This window comes from Botryllus schlosseri, chromosome 16, assembly GCF_051294905.1.
Source record: "Botryllus schlosseri isolate E-star chromosome 16, Bs_hap1, whole genome shotgun sequence".
NCBI lineage: Eukaryota > Metazoa > Chordata > Ascidiacea > Stolidobranchia > Styelidae > Botryllus > Botryllus schlosseri.
The window spans coordinates 4,106,667-4,120,978 of record NC_137251.1 but is presented as its reverse complement, the minus strand read 5'-3'; the positions used below and the strand labels follow the sequence as shown (position 1 = coordinate 4,120,978).

The window sequence follows — 14,312 nt, the reverse complement described above, 5'->3', positions numbered from 1 at the left end:
TATCATTTGTTTTTTAATGATAAATTCAAAACTTTCTGCTGCAAGAAAATCGCTTCTGCTGGTTGGAATTGAGCCAAAGTTGATGTGAAGCGTTATTTTCAACAACCTAACAATTTCGTCACATAGCCAGTGAAATCTGAAGAGAAAGTTTTTTTTTTGAACAGCCCTACTGTTCATCACATTTCCAGATATTTGCTGGGTAGGAAATATCGTCTGAACTTCCAGCAGAACATCTTAACTCAGCCTAGTATTGCAGAGTACTGAACTTGTAGTGATTTTTTGCCCCTTCGAACATCACAAACCAGATTCTGGGGAATTTGGAGTTGAAAACTTCATGTCAACAACCCCATCCCTTTCAAAATTTTGGGCGGCCGCGGCTAATCTTTTTCGTGCGCCCGTTCAGTTCGCCCACAACTTCTACATCGGCCAGTGGCTCCGCGATATCGCCAGAAAATCTTCCGACCTGCAACAGGACCGCAAAGGCAAATCCGAGGTGAGTACGGTGTTACCTGTGGTGATTTTGTGGGGGTTGAACGGATATTTCTCAATAGGACGTTGACGACGACGAAAAGGTCAGTCGGATTTTACAAGAGAACGAGAAAGTGAAGAAGAAGATTTTGGCGCTCGGGAGCGAATCTGCGGAACGGCAGGCTTTGTTGAAAAAAGGAGAGAATGCGGGCAGGCGTGTAACGCCGTTAAACCGGTATGTGGCTGATGCTTTTATCAAAGTATCTTGTTCCGCTTGCAATCGGCATAATTACTCATAAGAAACGCGTTGCAGTAGGGAATTTTAGAATTAGAAAATCTGATATATATACTCACCAAACACTCTGAAGAGCTTTTTGAGGGTACGAAACTTCAATATAGAATTCAATAGTTTATTCATATTGAAATAAACTTGAATATTTTCGGCTGACACTCGTCAGGGGTAATCGTCAACAACTAGCGGAGAATTGGGAAAGATATGTTGTTGTTGATGTACAATGTTCTTTCCAATTCTCTACTAGTTGCTGCAGATTACCCCTGACGAGTGTTAACCGAAAATATTCGGGTTCATTTCAATATGAATATACTATTCAACCAAACACTCTGTTAATCATAATCACAATAATAAGCTTTTGTTTGTTTGTTTTTGCAGCGAAATGGAAATGATATGCTCGCAGCTGTCGTACGACGACGCGACTCTGATGACAAAATATCTAGCGTCAAACAGGCCGTTTTCGCACGCCTTCGACACGTACTTAACCCACATTCTGCACGTCAGAGAGGAATCGTCCGTGGCAGTGCGCACAAAAGCGATCAAATGTCTCACGGAAGTGGTTTCGGTCGATCCCGACATCTTATCTCGAGTACGTACTAGTGTTTTATGCCTTGTGATTTAAGGATTTTAGTTATGTTCTTTTTCAGAACGATATTTGGCATGGGGTTCAGGTCAGCTTGCTGGATGCGTCTACCAGCGTGCGGGAAGCCGCTGTCGATCTAGTGGGGAGGTTTATTCTCTTGAAACCGGCGCTGGTGCCGCGGTACTACAAGATGTTGTCGGCGCGCATATTGGTAAGACCACAGTCTTATTGACTAGGGTTGGACAATATTGTGCAATTCGTTTAAATTTGTGCTTCCACACAATCAGGACACCGGGGTGAGCGTGCGCAAACGCGTGATTCGAATTCTGCGCGATCTCTGCCACGAGCATCCGGACCTGCCGCAGCTCACGGACGCGTGCGTCAAGATGATTCGTCGAGTCAACGATGAAGAAGGGATAAAGGTACAAATTGTAGCGATTCGTTTGTAAAACCTCGCGTTGAACCACAATCTGCATCCTAAGTGTCTTGATGTTTGCTGCAGTTCAGATCAGGGTTTCTGAAGTAAACCCGCAGTTGAAGCCTTAAGAGTAATCTCAATTGTTATTACGGCACTAGATACAATGATTGGACAGATAGGAATTCATCGTTTTGCCCTTCTTCAGAAACTGGTCCACGAGGTCTTCATGAAGATGTGGTTCACCCCGATGAAACGCAACGACGCTCGCTCGATGAGATTGAAAGCTCTTTCCGTGGCGGACGTGGTGGCCGCGAACGGGGAAGTGGGCTACGAGTGGATCGAACAAATGATGTCTGATGTAAGGAACATTTTTCATGTATTATTATCATTATTTTGTGTAGTATTGTAAGCTATGATTTATTCGATTTATAATACAATTAATATTTATTACAAACTTGATGGGGATATCGGCATCATATTCCGTTTTTTTGCAGCTGGTTTCGGAAGAAAACGAAAATAAAAGCATCGATCTCGCCTGTCAACAAATCGTCAACTGTCTCATCGATCATCTCTTGCAAATCGAGCAGGAAAATAACGGCAAGTCTTTTTCTCTCTTGTTTACTTCGTACTAAAGATATGTTCTGCTCGTGCCTGAAATGACCGTATAGTCAATCCGTGTTTCCTGCGCCTTCGTCAGACCCTTTACTTTGTATTGTTAGATTTTTGGTGGTGTTTATAGCTGATGTTCAATGTGGTCTGTAGTTTGATTTCGGAGAAATATATTCTCAATATTTCGATGTTATTTTCAGGCGGCAATGTCAAAACGGAGTCAGAGGAAAGTGCCGACCTCGAGACGGACAAAGCAAAAGATAAAGTGATGTAAGTTGGCCGCGGTGTTCGATTTAAAAATTGTGATGTAATAGAAGAGTGTGTTTACCAGCGCCGACGCGATGGAAGGCAGGAAACGCGAAGAAATGATCGCGGCCACGATGAAGACGTTGGTGCTGTTTGCAAAAATCAGGCCGAAGCTACTCTTGCCTCACATCATGACGCTGCAGCCTTATCTAGCCACGAAATGCGAGGTATGTCCGTGGGGCGAACGACGATTTTTAAGTTGGCTCTCGCATTTATTGTAAATATATGTATTCAAAAGTTGTACCAGTAGGTAGGCATGCTAGAATGAAATGAAAGGCTTCTAAAACAGTATTTTTGAGCGGCATTAGCTAAGTGATTAAAGGTTACGTTGTCGCGGACTAGTGGTATTCTATCTATAGCAATGGATTTCTGTTCTATACACGGTGTGGTTAAAATCGAACAGACACAGATGAGTTAGTGGGTTATGCATTGTATCGTATCAATTTGTTTCAACCTTTTTGAGGTTTCGTTTCGTTTTCTGTCCTCTATTTTAGCTTATAGTTATGGACTGTGGAGTTACACGCAGTTGAGCAGTTCTATGTCTGTGTGAGAGACATAACATTTTATAATGAACTCTATATTTGTTGATCCATTCACAATTAATGGCACCTCAATCCAGCTTTCAGCAGCACAGTTATTCCCAAATTAGCACTGAATTCACAGAAACTTGGATATTGGATCAAGTTCCGTTAATATCACATTGTAGATCATTCTTATGAGCATGAGAATAGGAAATGTCTGTAGAGCTAGCTTGGCTCGTTTCACAATGTACAGTTCTCATGTAGCATTTACAGGAAACCAAGAAATTACATCAGAATTAACGTTAGAGCATAGAAACAATTCACAAATTATATTAGAATTAAATTATTGGCATCTCGCTCTAATTAGTCTAATTTGACAACTAGAATTATGTAGCTGTCCTAAACTGCCTGAATCTGTACTTCAATCATTTCAATTTTCAATCATCGAACCTCGCGCTTCAGACCGCGGACGACCTCCAGACATTGCAGAGCGTCTGCTCCGTCCTGGACACCGCGGTGCCGCTCATGGAGCATCCCGGGGAGGACTTCCTGGCGCTGCTCGAGGAGAACCTGATGCGGTTGATCCTGCGGGAGAAGTTTCTCGTCGTGAAGTCGGCGATCGCCTGCCTGGGTTCCGTCACCAAGCACATCACGCACAACTACAAGCTGGTCTGGGAGTGCTTTCAGAAGCTGGGAGGTGGGGCCGGTTGTAAAGGACTTTTTCTTTGTCCAGTCCTAATCCGGCATTTTGTATTTCTACTTTTTATAGTGCTTGAGTTGGTTTGGTCTGCTTTTATCCACAACCTTGAATGCAGAGGTGTTCATTAGGGTTGTTCTAAATTTGAAAAATTTCAAAAATGCTACATTTCAATGTCTCATGCTACAGACTATTGATAAAATGCATGAATGAGCTTGCAAGAAGCCCACAGAAAACCATACTTGGTAACTGACATGCGACCGACTCTATTTCAGGGTACTTGCATGGAATGCGATCCCTGCATCAGAACTCCGGGTTCAATCAAGCCTTCAACGCAAAGCTGTCGCAGCTGCTGAGGACGCTGTACATCATCGGCCATCTGATGAAAACCTTCGACTTTGACGACGAACAATTCAAAGGGTCCAGTCAGGTAGAAATTATGACGCCAGTGCATGTTGCGTGTGTTTTGATGATGTAGAAACTCCGTGTCACTCTTAGTACGTTTAGTTGAAATCGATATCAAATTTTATGTAAATTGGCATTCACAGGTGCACAGAGGTAGTTGGTATTGAAGTATTTCTGCATTTTTTCAGAGTAATCAAGTTGGTTTTGTCATGGTGGCGCAATGTGTTCTAGAAAATTTCGCTATTTTGAAGCTGTAGTGATTTTGTGTTGTCGCAAAGATACGTCTTGTACTCTTGTAGCACTTGTACGCAACACGCCAACCGAAAGTATTTAGTGGAGTTCTTTTCGTAGCTTACCTTTTCTGCTTTCACTTAATTTAATGGAAATTTATGGCATTACATCTGCTTGAGTACACGAGTGTCAAATATATTAACACCGGCCATGTTTTCGAATGTGGGAAGAAAAACATCTGTTCCGAAATACAATTTTGCAGATTTGCGTGAAGGACCGCGTCTACGACTGTATTCTCTACTTCACGTCGCTCGACGGCAACAGGGAACTGCAAGGGTACGCGGTGGGGGCCTTGGGGCTGCTCATGATACAGGATCCCAACATGATGTTTCGGGCGGAGACGAAAAAATGCTACGAGCATCTGCTGTCGCCGGAGCAAAGGGTCGACTCGCTCAAGAACCAGGTAGGGGCGAATAGAATAATGACAATGCACTTTTCATGTGATTTGCCACGTGAAATTATATTTTCTCATTCGGTGTGTCCTTTGTGCGATTAACTGGGTGGGACATGACGTGACGAACACTGTATGCGGAGAATGCGGCTAAATTTTGTGCGAGTTTACAAATATGATGGACTTGTCAGTCTCGTTTGGCTGTGATCATGTAGTCGCCACTGTCATTTTTGTGTAAAGCTCGGCCTCGCCGACGTTTTTCAGGATTAGAAATTAGCCAAACATCTGCTAAGTCATGAAATTGGAGAGACTAGGCTTGAAATCTGGAGTTTACGAATGAAAATGGGACTTTGTTGTTCCTGCGTATAACACTAACCTCACTTGAATTTGAAGCCCATCGTACACGTGACGTGATTTCCATGAAGTCCATGCAGGCCAAACAGGGTTGCAATCGTTTTGGTGGATAAACAATTAAGGACAGCCACAATATCCAAGTAGCTTCACTGCGAAAATTTGGGAAGTTAGCTACTTAAAGGTCTTCACTCTTGCCCAGCCCTGGTCAAGGCCCTGTTTGCAGTTGAAGAGCGATTATTTGTGTTCTTATTGTGACCTGTGGTGAGCACTGAGAATAATACAAGCATAAGTCAAAAATAACGGCAAATCTGGTATGTCAACCCTGTATATAAGACATTATATTCTAGCTGCTGTGGGCCAGAATTCATAAGTTTGGGTGTAACGAAATGTGCTCACTGCTCATGAAAGGCACAACCTCCCTGTGTGCGATCGCCAGTGACCCACTTAGCCCAACGACGCCAATCTCACGCAGGTTTTGCTCAACCTGCAAACGTACCTCTCCAACGAGGACGTGAGGATGCAGGAAGCGTCGAAGGCTTCCGCGAGGAAGAAGGCCGACGACCCGTCGACCCTGAGTCAGCGCGACCGGAAGAAACTGGAGATGCAGCAGCAGCAGGAAGAGAGCGAGGATATCAAAGAGATCTGCGACGTGTCCAGCGGCATGGCGTCATCCGTCATGCAGGTGTACTTGAAGCAGGTCGGTGAGGCTTTGTTGTGGCGTACCAGATGTAGTGAAATTAGTCAGCGTTGCTGCTTGAGTGAAAGTGTCTCTGTGAATTTCTACTCGATTACAAGTAGAGTAGTGATTTACAAGACGCCAAGTCGAAACTGCTTCGTATGGAACTTGAAAAAGAAAATGCCGGAAAAACACTCAAGTAATTAGTTTAAAAAGGTACATTTGGTAAAGGTGTCGCATACTATTAGCAGCTTGTCGGTGGTGCCTACTTCTGCAATTGCATCTTCGCGACTAACCCAAATTGACCAATGACACCACAATTAGGTAAAGTCTATCAAAATGTATTCAGCAGTCATTGAGACGCTGCATGCAGCTTGCTACAGTGGTATTTCGTCCATTTGTAATGACCAGGGCAAGTTTTTGCAACTATTTCTACAACTTCCGGAAGTTGTGTAGTGTGGTGTTTTAAGCTGTTTGGAGGAATCTTATATTCAATTGAATAGTATATCCATATTGAAATGAACCCGAATATTTTTTTCGACTGACACTCGTCAGGGGTAATCGTCAGCAACTAGTAGAGAATTGGAAAGAACATTGTATATCAACAATCGTATCACAAAATATGACGTCACCAGCCACCATTTTTAGGGTTCATTTCAATATGAATATACTATTCAATTGTATATTGAAGTTGCGTACCTCCAAGAAGCTCTTCGAATCTTATATTGCAACTTTTTCAACTGTTCTTCATTTTTTCATGCAACTTTTTTGATTTTTCATGCATGCTAGTTTTTTCGAATATTTTGGTCTATCAACTTTTTACTGGAACTATTTGGCACTAAATGTAAATAGATCGCTCGATTATTATTTTACTATCGTTAAGTGTGAGGCCCTTTCTGATTTGACGTACAATCGGTCAATTTTTTCAGGCTATTGATTTTGTTGAAGTTTTGCTACAGCGCCATGGATACGGAACGATTCTCACATATATCATACCCTAATAATTTCAAGGAACTTGTCCACAAATGCAACTTTTTAGTGAAACCGTGAACTCGGCCTTGTCCGCTTTCTACTTGTTTACACGGTTTGCCGTGCGTTACAGGTCCTGGACTGTTTCTTCCACCCGCACAGCAGCGTGAGGCATTCGGCGCTCAACGCGATTTTCCTCACGTTGACGCAAGGACTCGTGCATCCGATACAGTGCATGCCGTACATCGTCGCCATGTCCACCGATCCAGACCCCGTCGTTTTCAGTAAATCCGAACAACTGGTGAGATCTTACTTACCAGTTACGGCGGTAGTTACGACGCGTATGTATTTTTCAGTTGAACGAGGTGGGCAAAAGATATTCCGGTTTCATCCATTCCACGGCGTTGTCCGGGGTGAAAATGGCTTTCAAGCTGCAGCAGTCCATCACTGTAAAGTCTACGATAACGCGCGGCCTCTTGGTGATTCAAAATCAGGAAGAGGGAGGATCTCGGAATAAGGTACGTCGGCCAGAAGTGCTCGCATACATTTTGAGTGTTGAACATTCTAGTTCGGCGATCCTCAAAGGGGGCGATTTCACCCACCCTAAATTGTGTGACAAGTCAGCTAAAAATGTGTGAGCTCGGATATGATATATGATAATGATCTTTTCAGTTTCTTGTCAGGTCGAATTTTGGATATTGATACTAAAGCAATAGGCATTTTCAACTCGTCAAATTTGGCTTTGATTGCAAGAGATTTGAACTGTGCAGCCTACCTGGAACTAGGCTTGCTGATTTATCCTGTAACAAAACTGATTTCGGTACACGAGTGAAAATTTTCAAATTGCCAATGTTCATCGTTGTGATTATGCGAAATACACCATCTTATTACATGGAATTCGATTTTGTAAAGGTACAACTAACATTTGGGCCTAGCTGGGTGGGTGTAACCTGTTCGGAGTGCTCTGTTCGCCTCCATGCTGCTTGACAGCTGTTGCTTTTCCTTTTCAGGCTTGCTGTTCTCATCTCTACACTATGCTTCGGCCCGACAGGAAGCACCGGCGAGGTCTCATTCAAGGCTTACTCAATCTGTTCGACGACACAGTGGTAAGATGTAATGCGGGTTTTAGCATGGTGTTTGTGGCTTGCGTGCGATTCTTTTGGTGTCGCGTTCAAAACACTGATGGCAAATACCCGCTGGACTGCACTAGGCCCACCGTTACGAAAAATATAACGGGCAAGCGCATGGACAGTTGGACACTGGTTAAGTTAGAGCTTGTCCACTAAGAAATATCATGCGCACAACGCAAAATATCAATCGTGATACACGAATTCACTGGTGCCACAGAGTAGAGACGTGCGGAATTCGGATTTTTAATCCAGATCTGAGATATGTACTTATTTAACCAGCGCAAAATCAGGGGTGGTCAAAGTAGTCAGCGTTGCTGCTCTAGTAGAAGTACAAGTAAAGCTGCAAATTGCTCCTCAATTACAAGTAAGATTAACAATTTTCAAGACATGCTAAAATTACTTAGAGTGGATGTAGAAAATGAAGGGTATGAAAGTGCTGGAGCTTCGAAAAGTTGATGTTTTCGCAGTTGACCTGAGATTGCTACTTTTGAACTCGCAAAATTCGCGAACAACCCCAAAAACAATGATCACTCTACGAATATGTAAAATTTTTGAAAATATATTCAGTTCCAGTGATATAAGGGGTATTTGATAACCGCTGGAGTAAGTTTTGCAAAGGCAAGTTGGCAAAGCCTTTGTGAGCACTCTGAAAAAGTAGAAGTGCTACGTTACTGAGCACCTCTGGTACGTAGAAATGTAGGTATTGATAGATATGTGCTTACGTTTCAAAGCCGTATTCAACTGAGACCCGATTTCAGAAATCTAACCTGGACCTGCTGCTTTTCGTCGCCGACAACCTGGCCCACTTCCCCTACTCCACCCAGGATGAACCGCTCTACGTCATAAGCCAGATCGAGATATACGTCTCCGTTTCCGGGTCTAACGTATTACAGGCGTTTAAAGAGGTCCGGTTTTGCTTTTTATCTGTGTCTCAGACGATGATAGCCAAATATGTTTGTTTAGTCTCTGCAAAAGCCGACAAGGAAGAAGAAAAAGAAAGAGTCTGTGACGCCTGACGTATGCAGCACGCTGTCTTCGGATTCAGAATCTGCATCCGCATCTGACGATGATAATCTGGACATCGATATTTCCGATACGGAAGAAGAGGAAGGCGTGTTTGGCAGGCTGCCGCGCGACGACGCCCCCCTTGTGGAGTTTGTGGAGTCTTCGATGGCGTGCTTGTTGTTGATCAAAGTGAAGCAGCATATAAAAGCCGTGTTCGGGTTCACGGACAAGTATGTAGTCCATTGGTTGCCGAACTTATTTTGACTTTCGGGTTACATGCGTGGATGGCGTACTCCTTGATAAGAATATGAATTCAAAGTTAATGTACGACCATTGTGAAGTCTATTTTTAGGGTTGTAAGCCGTAACTGGGTCTAACTGCAAAAATAACTGGCGCCTAACCGCTAATGGGAAATCTATACACAAGTAACTTGGCGGTTTATGCCTCAAACGCTGCATTTAGTAAGCTTAAACTTTCTCTCAGAAAATCAAGTTGCTCAGTTTGAGGACGCCTGGCGTAGTTTGTCGTTTTGAGCTTGTCGCAAGCAGTTTTTCTTTAGCACGAATCCCTCGAATTTGCTTTGCGTGGACGTCCCTTTGTTACGTCATTGTAAATTCAAATAAAATGTGTGATGTAACTGTGGGTCAAACAATTATATACAGATTGCCAACAATTATCAACAACCACCGCACTGCGCTATCAAGTACAACCAAAGCTATTGAGTAATAAGTAGGGCAAGTTTTTGTTGCAGTTAAATCCGTGAAAAGTTGCATTCATTCATTTATTTTCGAAAAAAGTTGCAGAAGTTGCATTTTGACCACATTTTGCTTGGTTGACTAAAAAAAAGGTCAATTTTCCGGCTCAGCTCCCGAAATACCCGTAAAAGTGTTACTTCGGTGCTGATTTACGGTGTTTCAGTCGAATTTGGCCGTGTATTTCACCAAAATCGAAAATACTTTCGTGAAAAATCGAAAAAGTTGCACTGTAAGATTCCTTCAAACAGCTTAAAACAGCATTCTACATATCTTACAAGTATTTAGGAAGCTTCCGGAAGCTGTAAAAAAAGTGGCAAAAGTTGCAAAAACTTGCCCTAGTAATAAGTAACTGAAAAGTTAGAATTGCTCGAAATCTTCATTGAATACCAAACCCTTGCTGGAATGGAGTTTTGGGTGCTGTTGTCGATAACGTTATCATATTTCAAAGATTTTCGTTGGCCATTTGTGAACTCTTTTGATCTTGTCCGCTGACCCTCGGCGAGTCCGTGTGCCCTATAGTTTAAGAACCCCTGAGCTAACCGATCCCGTGTGTTTTACGCAGCAAAATTCATCGGTACTCGCCAGGCGAGTCGGCCAAAGCCAACGACAAGCAGGTGGTCAGGAAAAGGCCGGATCTTGTTTTCGACCCGGCCAACATATCGGATTATCTGACGAGGAAACGGGAGGGGTCTCTGGCGCGGCGCCCGGCCGACGACCGAGGCTACAAAACGATGGTGGTCCGACAGTACTTTGAGGTGAGTACAAGTAGAAATTCACGAGTGGGCGTCAGTTTGCTGTGCTGCTCCGCGTTACAAAGCTGACTTGTTGAGGCTCCCAACTCGCGTAATGGGAGTGGAGTGAAAATTTTTTGACCACTGTTATAGTTTTTATTCATTTCATTCTCCATCACGATCTCAGTTCAACGAACTCATGAACAAGCTCGATCCGAACGATGCCGACTCGGACTCCGACAAGGAAACTCCCCATAAACGACCGCCCAAAGCGACGGTGAAAGAGCCAATAAAGATCAGACCGAGTGGGTTCATTTTTGAACTTTTACGTTAAATATTCGAACTGATCGCTAATGTGGATCTCTCCATTTAAGGTGAAGACGTCGATAACCAATTGGAGGAGAACGACAGCGATAAGGACTCCGACGTTGAAATACCGAAAAGCCGCACAGCGCTTGACGTAAGAGACTTGACTCGAGTCCGATATATCTTATTAGGTCCGAATCAGTTAATTCGGTTGGATCAGGGTTGTAACCAAGTCACAAGGCTCCGAGTCACGAGTCAATCTCACTTTCATAGTTTTGACTCGAGTCAAGTCGAGTCGTTTGCAATTCACCGCCGAGTCAAGTCCGAGTCCAAGTCAGTGGCTAGTGGGCCGAGTCTGAGTCATGGTATTATGACTCGAGTCCAAGTCATTGTGTTGATTGCTCAGTTTCCTGTTGAAGTCTTGTTGAACCCGCTTTTTATAACTCTGTTTGGTGATATCGAATGGTTCGCATTTATAATAGACTAATTTTCCTCACTTTTAACAGTTTCTGGTCGAATTTTCAAGCACCAGTACCAATATACGAAATCCCAATAGTGTGGTTACTTTACTAATCTTCGAAATTACAATGAAATGTCGGTCTTGTCCGTTTGAGTCTCGAGTCATATGACTTGGTTCGAGTCGTGCGCAATGACTCTAGTCCAGTGGTTCCCAACCTTTTTCAGTGGCAGGGCCAAATTTAGAATTTCAGAGTACGGTGGGGGCCGCACGAATGCCAGGGCAATGAAAGGACCCAAAATAGTCACCAAAATATGAAAATTGGCATTGTTCGATCATTCGCTTGACGCCATTGGCGATTGTGTTGCCGCGCTCCCGTTGTTCAGAACAATCAACCTTTGCTGGCTATTTCGGAGTAGTTTTATTGCCCTGGTGAGATTTCAATTCGTATTTTTGGAATCAGTGCGGCACTTGCTTTCGATAAACACCGACATATCAAATTATTCGGACGCCTGGGTCGCGAGCTATAGGACTACCAATTATGATGCTTTTTGCCGGCTAAGCAGTACGCATCTCGGCGTATTCAATCATGAGTCACTTGTTGCACATCTATCCGTAAATTAGTTATCAATACCCAGGGCCGTAACAGCACTTCGTCAGGCCCCCCAAAAAACGTTGTTCTTGGGCCCCCATAGGGTGATAAACCTAACTTCGAAGCCCCCCAGACCCCCTCAGGCTAGATGGCTGTTTACCGCTATTTATCATCTAAATCGGGTGTCCGTTTGAGGCAGCTTCTCTAAAAATTTCTATAATTCATGATTGAATCGGTCAATATAATCGGGAATTGCAGATATATTGGTATCAATTTTTATCCTGTCTCTGCTCACGTAATCAGATTGACCGAATGAGCCGAGTGAGTTGTGTCGGCAGGAACGAAACAGCACTTCGTCAAGCCCCCCAAAAGACTTAGGTCTTGAGCTCCCATAGGGTAATAAACCAACCCCCCGTCTCGTTGTTCGCTTCTGCCACGAAATCAGGATCCCCGTTTAGTGAGCCAGCGTGGAGCGCGAATATTTTCGATAATTCAAAATAAAATGGCTTAATAAGATCGGGAATTGCATATGCATTGCTATCAATCACTTGTCCTCTCTGCTCATGTAATCAGATTTACCGGTAGAGCTGAGTGGGGTGTCTTGGAAACTGTAGGGCCCGTGAATAATAATTAAACATATTCGGACAGGCGGACCCGTTGGTACGACTTCGTTACATGATGTTATTTGATTATTTCGTGACCTCCAGTCTGCTATATCAAAAAATATAGAATCGCCCAAACGTGCTAAACTAAAAGATGCACACGATTTCGAATTGGTAGTTTCTCACTGGCATATAATTCTTCCATGCGGGATGGTAGCCTATTTGTCTCGTGAGGTTCGGATTGCCAAGACAGGAACATTCGGCGTCAGTCATTTAGGCGCCAATGGTCAAGTATACCTATCTGTATTTTTTATAAACATAACGAAGTTTTCGGTCAGCGTAAGGGCAGTTCATTTCGGCCAAGGTTTTCGATCGTTCTGGCACACTTCTTGGAGTCGCATGTTACATGGCCTAAAACTTTATATGTCTTCGTGCGTCGTGGCGCGGTAATGGCCAACGCCGATATGCCCACTTCTATACATCTTGCGTATTTTATCTTGATGGAAAAGTACCCAATAATTAAGGTACTTGGAAACTTGAAATCGCGCGCAGCGCGAAAGATTTTTGAATATTTTGCATAAAATTTCATAAAATACTCTATAATTTATGCTAATTCACTAAATAATTTTGGGCCCCCTTCGAGCTCGCTCCCCTCAATTGCCTGCAATCCTAATTGAAAACTCCAGATTTCAAGCCAAGCAAGAGTATTTTATAAATATAATTTTTTTTTCATAAATCGATTTCTCAATATTTTTGTGGGGGCCGCAAGAAGGCTAGCTGGGGGCCGCATGCGGCCCTCGGGGCCGCGGTTGGGAATCACTGCTCTAGTCCAAGTCGAGTCAATACACGGATTGACTCGAGTCGAGTCATTTCCGTATTTTGAGAAAATGACTCGAGTCATCAGAAAATCGTGACTCGAGTCGAGTCATGACTCGAGTCATTACAACCCTAAGTTGGATTGTCATTATTTTCGGATTCAATGTGTTACCACGAGAAAATTTTAAAAGTCCGCTTTTCAATATTCAGATAATTCGGCAGTCTGGCGTCAACAAGCACAAGAAAAAGCTCCTGAAGGCGCGCAACCACAATTACGAATCGCGCCCCCAGTCGCCCGCGGCCACCAAAGAGCTCCGGGCCAGGCGCAAGGAGGTCAAGTACGTCGAGTCCAGCGGCAGCGACGACTCGGCCGGGGAGTTTTTAGGCTTTTGAGATTTTGAGAATTTTCCGACCGGGCGCCGTTGTTATGCAATATTGACGTCGCCGGGTCGCGCCGTTCTTACGCGTTGTTCTGTCGAAATTTTGTAATTCCGCCGTTCATTTTTCTACGTTTCGTCAAGTTTTAGGGTTTGTTCTTTCTTACGCTTTGCCGATGTAATACATGTGTGAAAACGCGACTTTGTGTGGGGCTCGGATGTTTGTGGGTTGAGGGAGTCAGTATCGAAGTATCTCTACTTAGTGGGAGTATTCTAGTAGTATGCTATTATTAATCAAGTGCTGATGTTCCTTCAACAATTTACGTTTTTAGGCGAAATAAGGCTTACACTCTAGCGAAAAGACTGGGTATTCGCACCCCAAGGTCCGAAAAAGAATTTAGTAACAAATCTTTCGCTTGCTAACCGTTGGTGATGGGTCAGCACTCAGTGGGAGAGAAGAGGGCGGAGTTACAATGCCGTTACCTACGATTTCCGTCTTAAATGATTCTAACTAATGGATTTTGGGTTTGTGAATACCGAAATTGTGATCAAAACCGATTT

General features: G+C 43.5%; 1 protein-coding gene across 1 annotated transcript in view; it reads left to right on the top strand.

Annotated features, from left to right (window-relative positions):
- Window positions 1-13,952, top strand: part of LOC145458257 (nipped-B-like protein) — a 34,479-nt gene extending 20,527 nt beyond the window's left edge. The window contains exons 22-43 of the mRNA XM_080336583.1: window positions 404-493; window positions 552-703; window positions 1,139-1,349; window positions 1,408-1,554; window positions 1,631-1,765; window positions 1,967-2,119; window positions 2,256-2,358; window positions 2,571-2,640; window positions 2,702-2,843; window positions 3,660-3,894; window positions 4,170-4,324; window positions 4,793-4,993; window positions 5,808-6,032; window positions 7,114-7,281; window positions 7,337-7,498; window positions 7,991-8,086; window positions 8,869-9,015; window positions 9,074-9,345; window positions 10,433-10,625; window positions 10,789-10,906; window positions 10,976-11,061; window positions 13,585-13,952. Coding sequence (XP_080192709.1) covers window positions 404-493; window positions 552-703; window positions 1,139-1,349; window positions 1,408-1,554; window positions 1,631-1,765; window positions 1,967-2,119; window positions 2,256-2,358; window positions 2,571-2,640; window positions 2,702-2,843; window positions 3,660-3,894; window positions 4,170-4,324; window positions 4,793-4,993; window positions 5,808-6,032; window positions 7,114-7,281; window positions 7,337-7,498; window positions 7,991-8,086; window positions 8,869-9,015; window positions 9,074-9,345; window positions 10,433-10,625; window positions 10,789-10,906; window positions 10,976-11,061; window positions 13,585-13,767 — 3,444 coding nt within the window. The 3' untranslated portion in view covers window positions 13,768-13,952. The remainder of the gene's footprint in view (window positions 1-403; window positions 494-551; window positions 704-1,138; window positions 1,350-1,407; window positions 1,555-1,630; window positions 1,766-1,966; window positions 2,120-2,255; window positions 2,359-2,570; window positions 2,641-2,701; window positions 2,844-3,659; window positions 3,895-4,169; window positions 4,325-4,792; window positions 4,994-5,807; window positions 6,033-7,113; window positions 7,282-7,336; window positions 7,499-7,990; window positions 8,087-8,868; window positions 9,016-9,073; window positions 9,346-10,432; window positions 10,626-10,788; window positions 10,907-10,975; window positions 11,062-13,584) is intronic.
- Window positions 13,953-14,312: the final 360 nt, after the last annotated feature.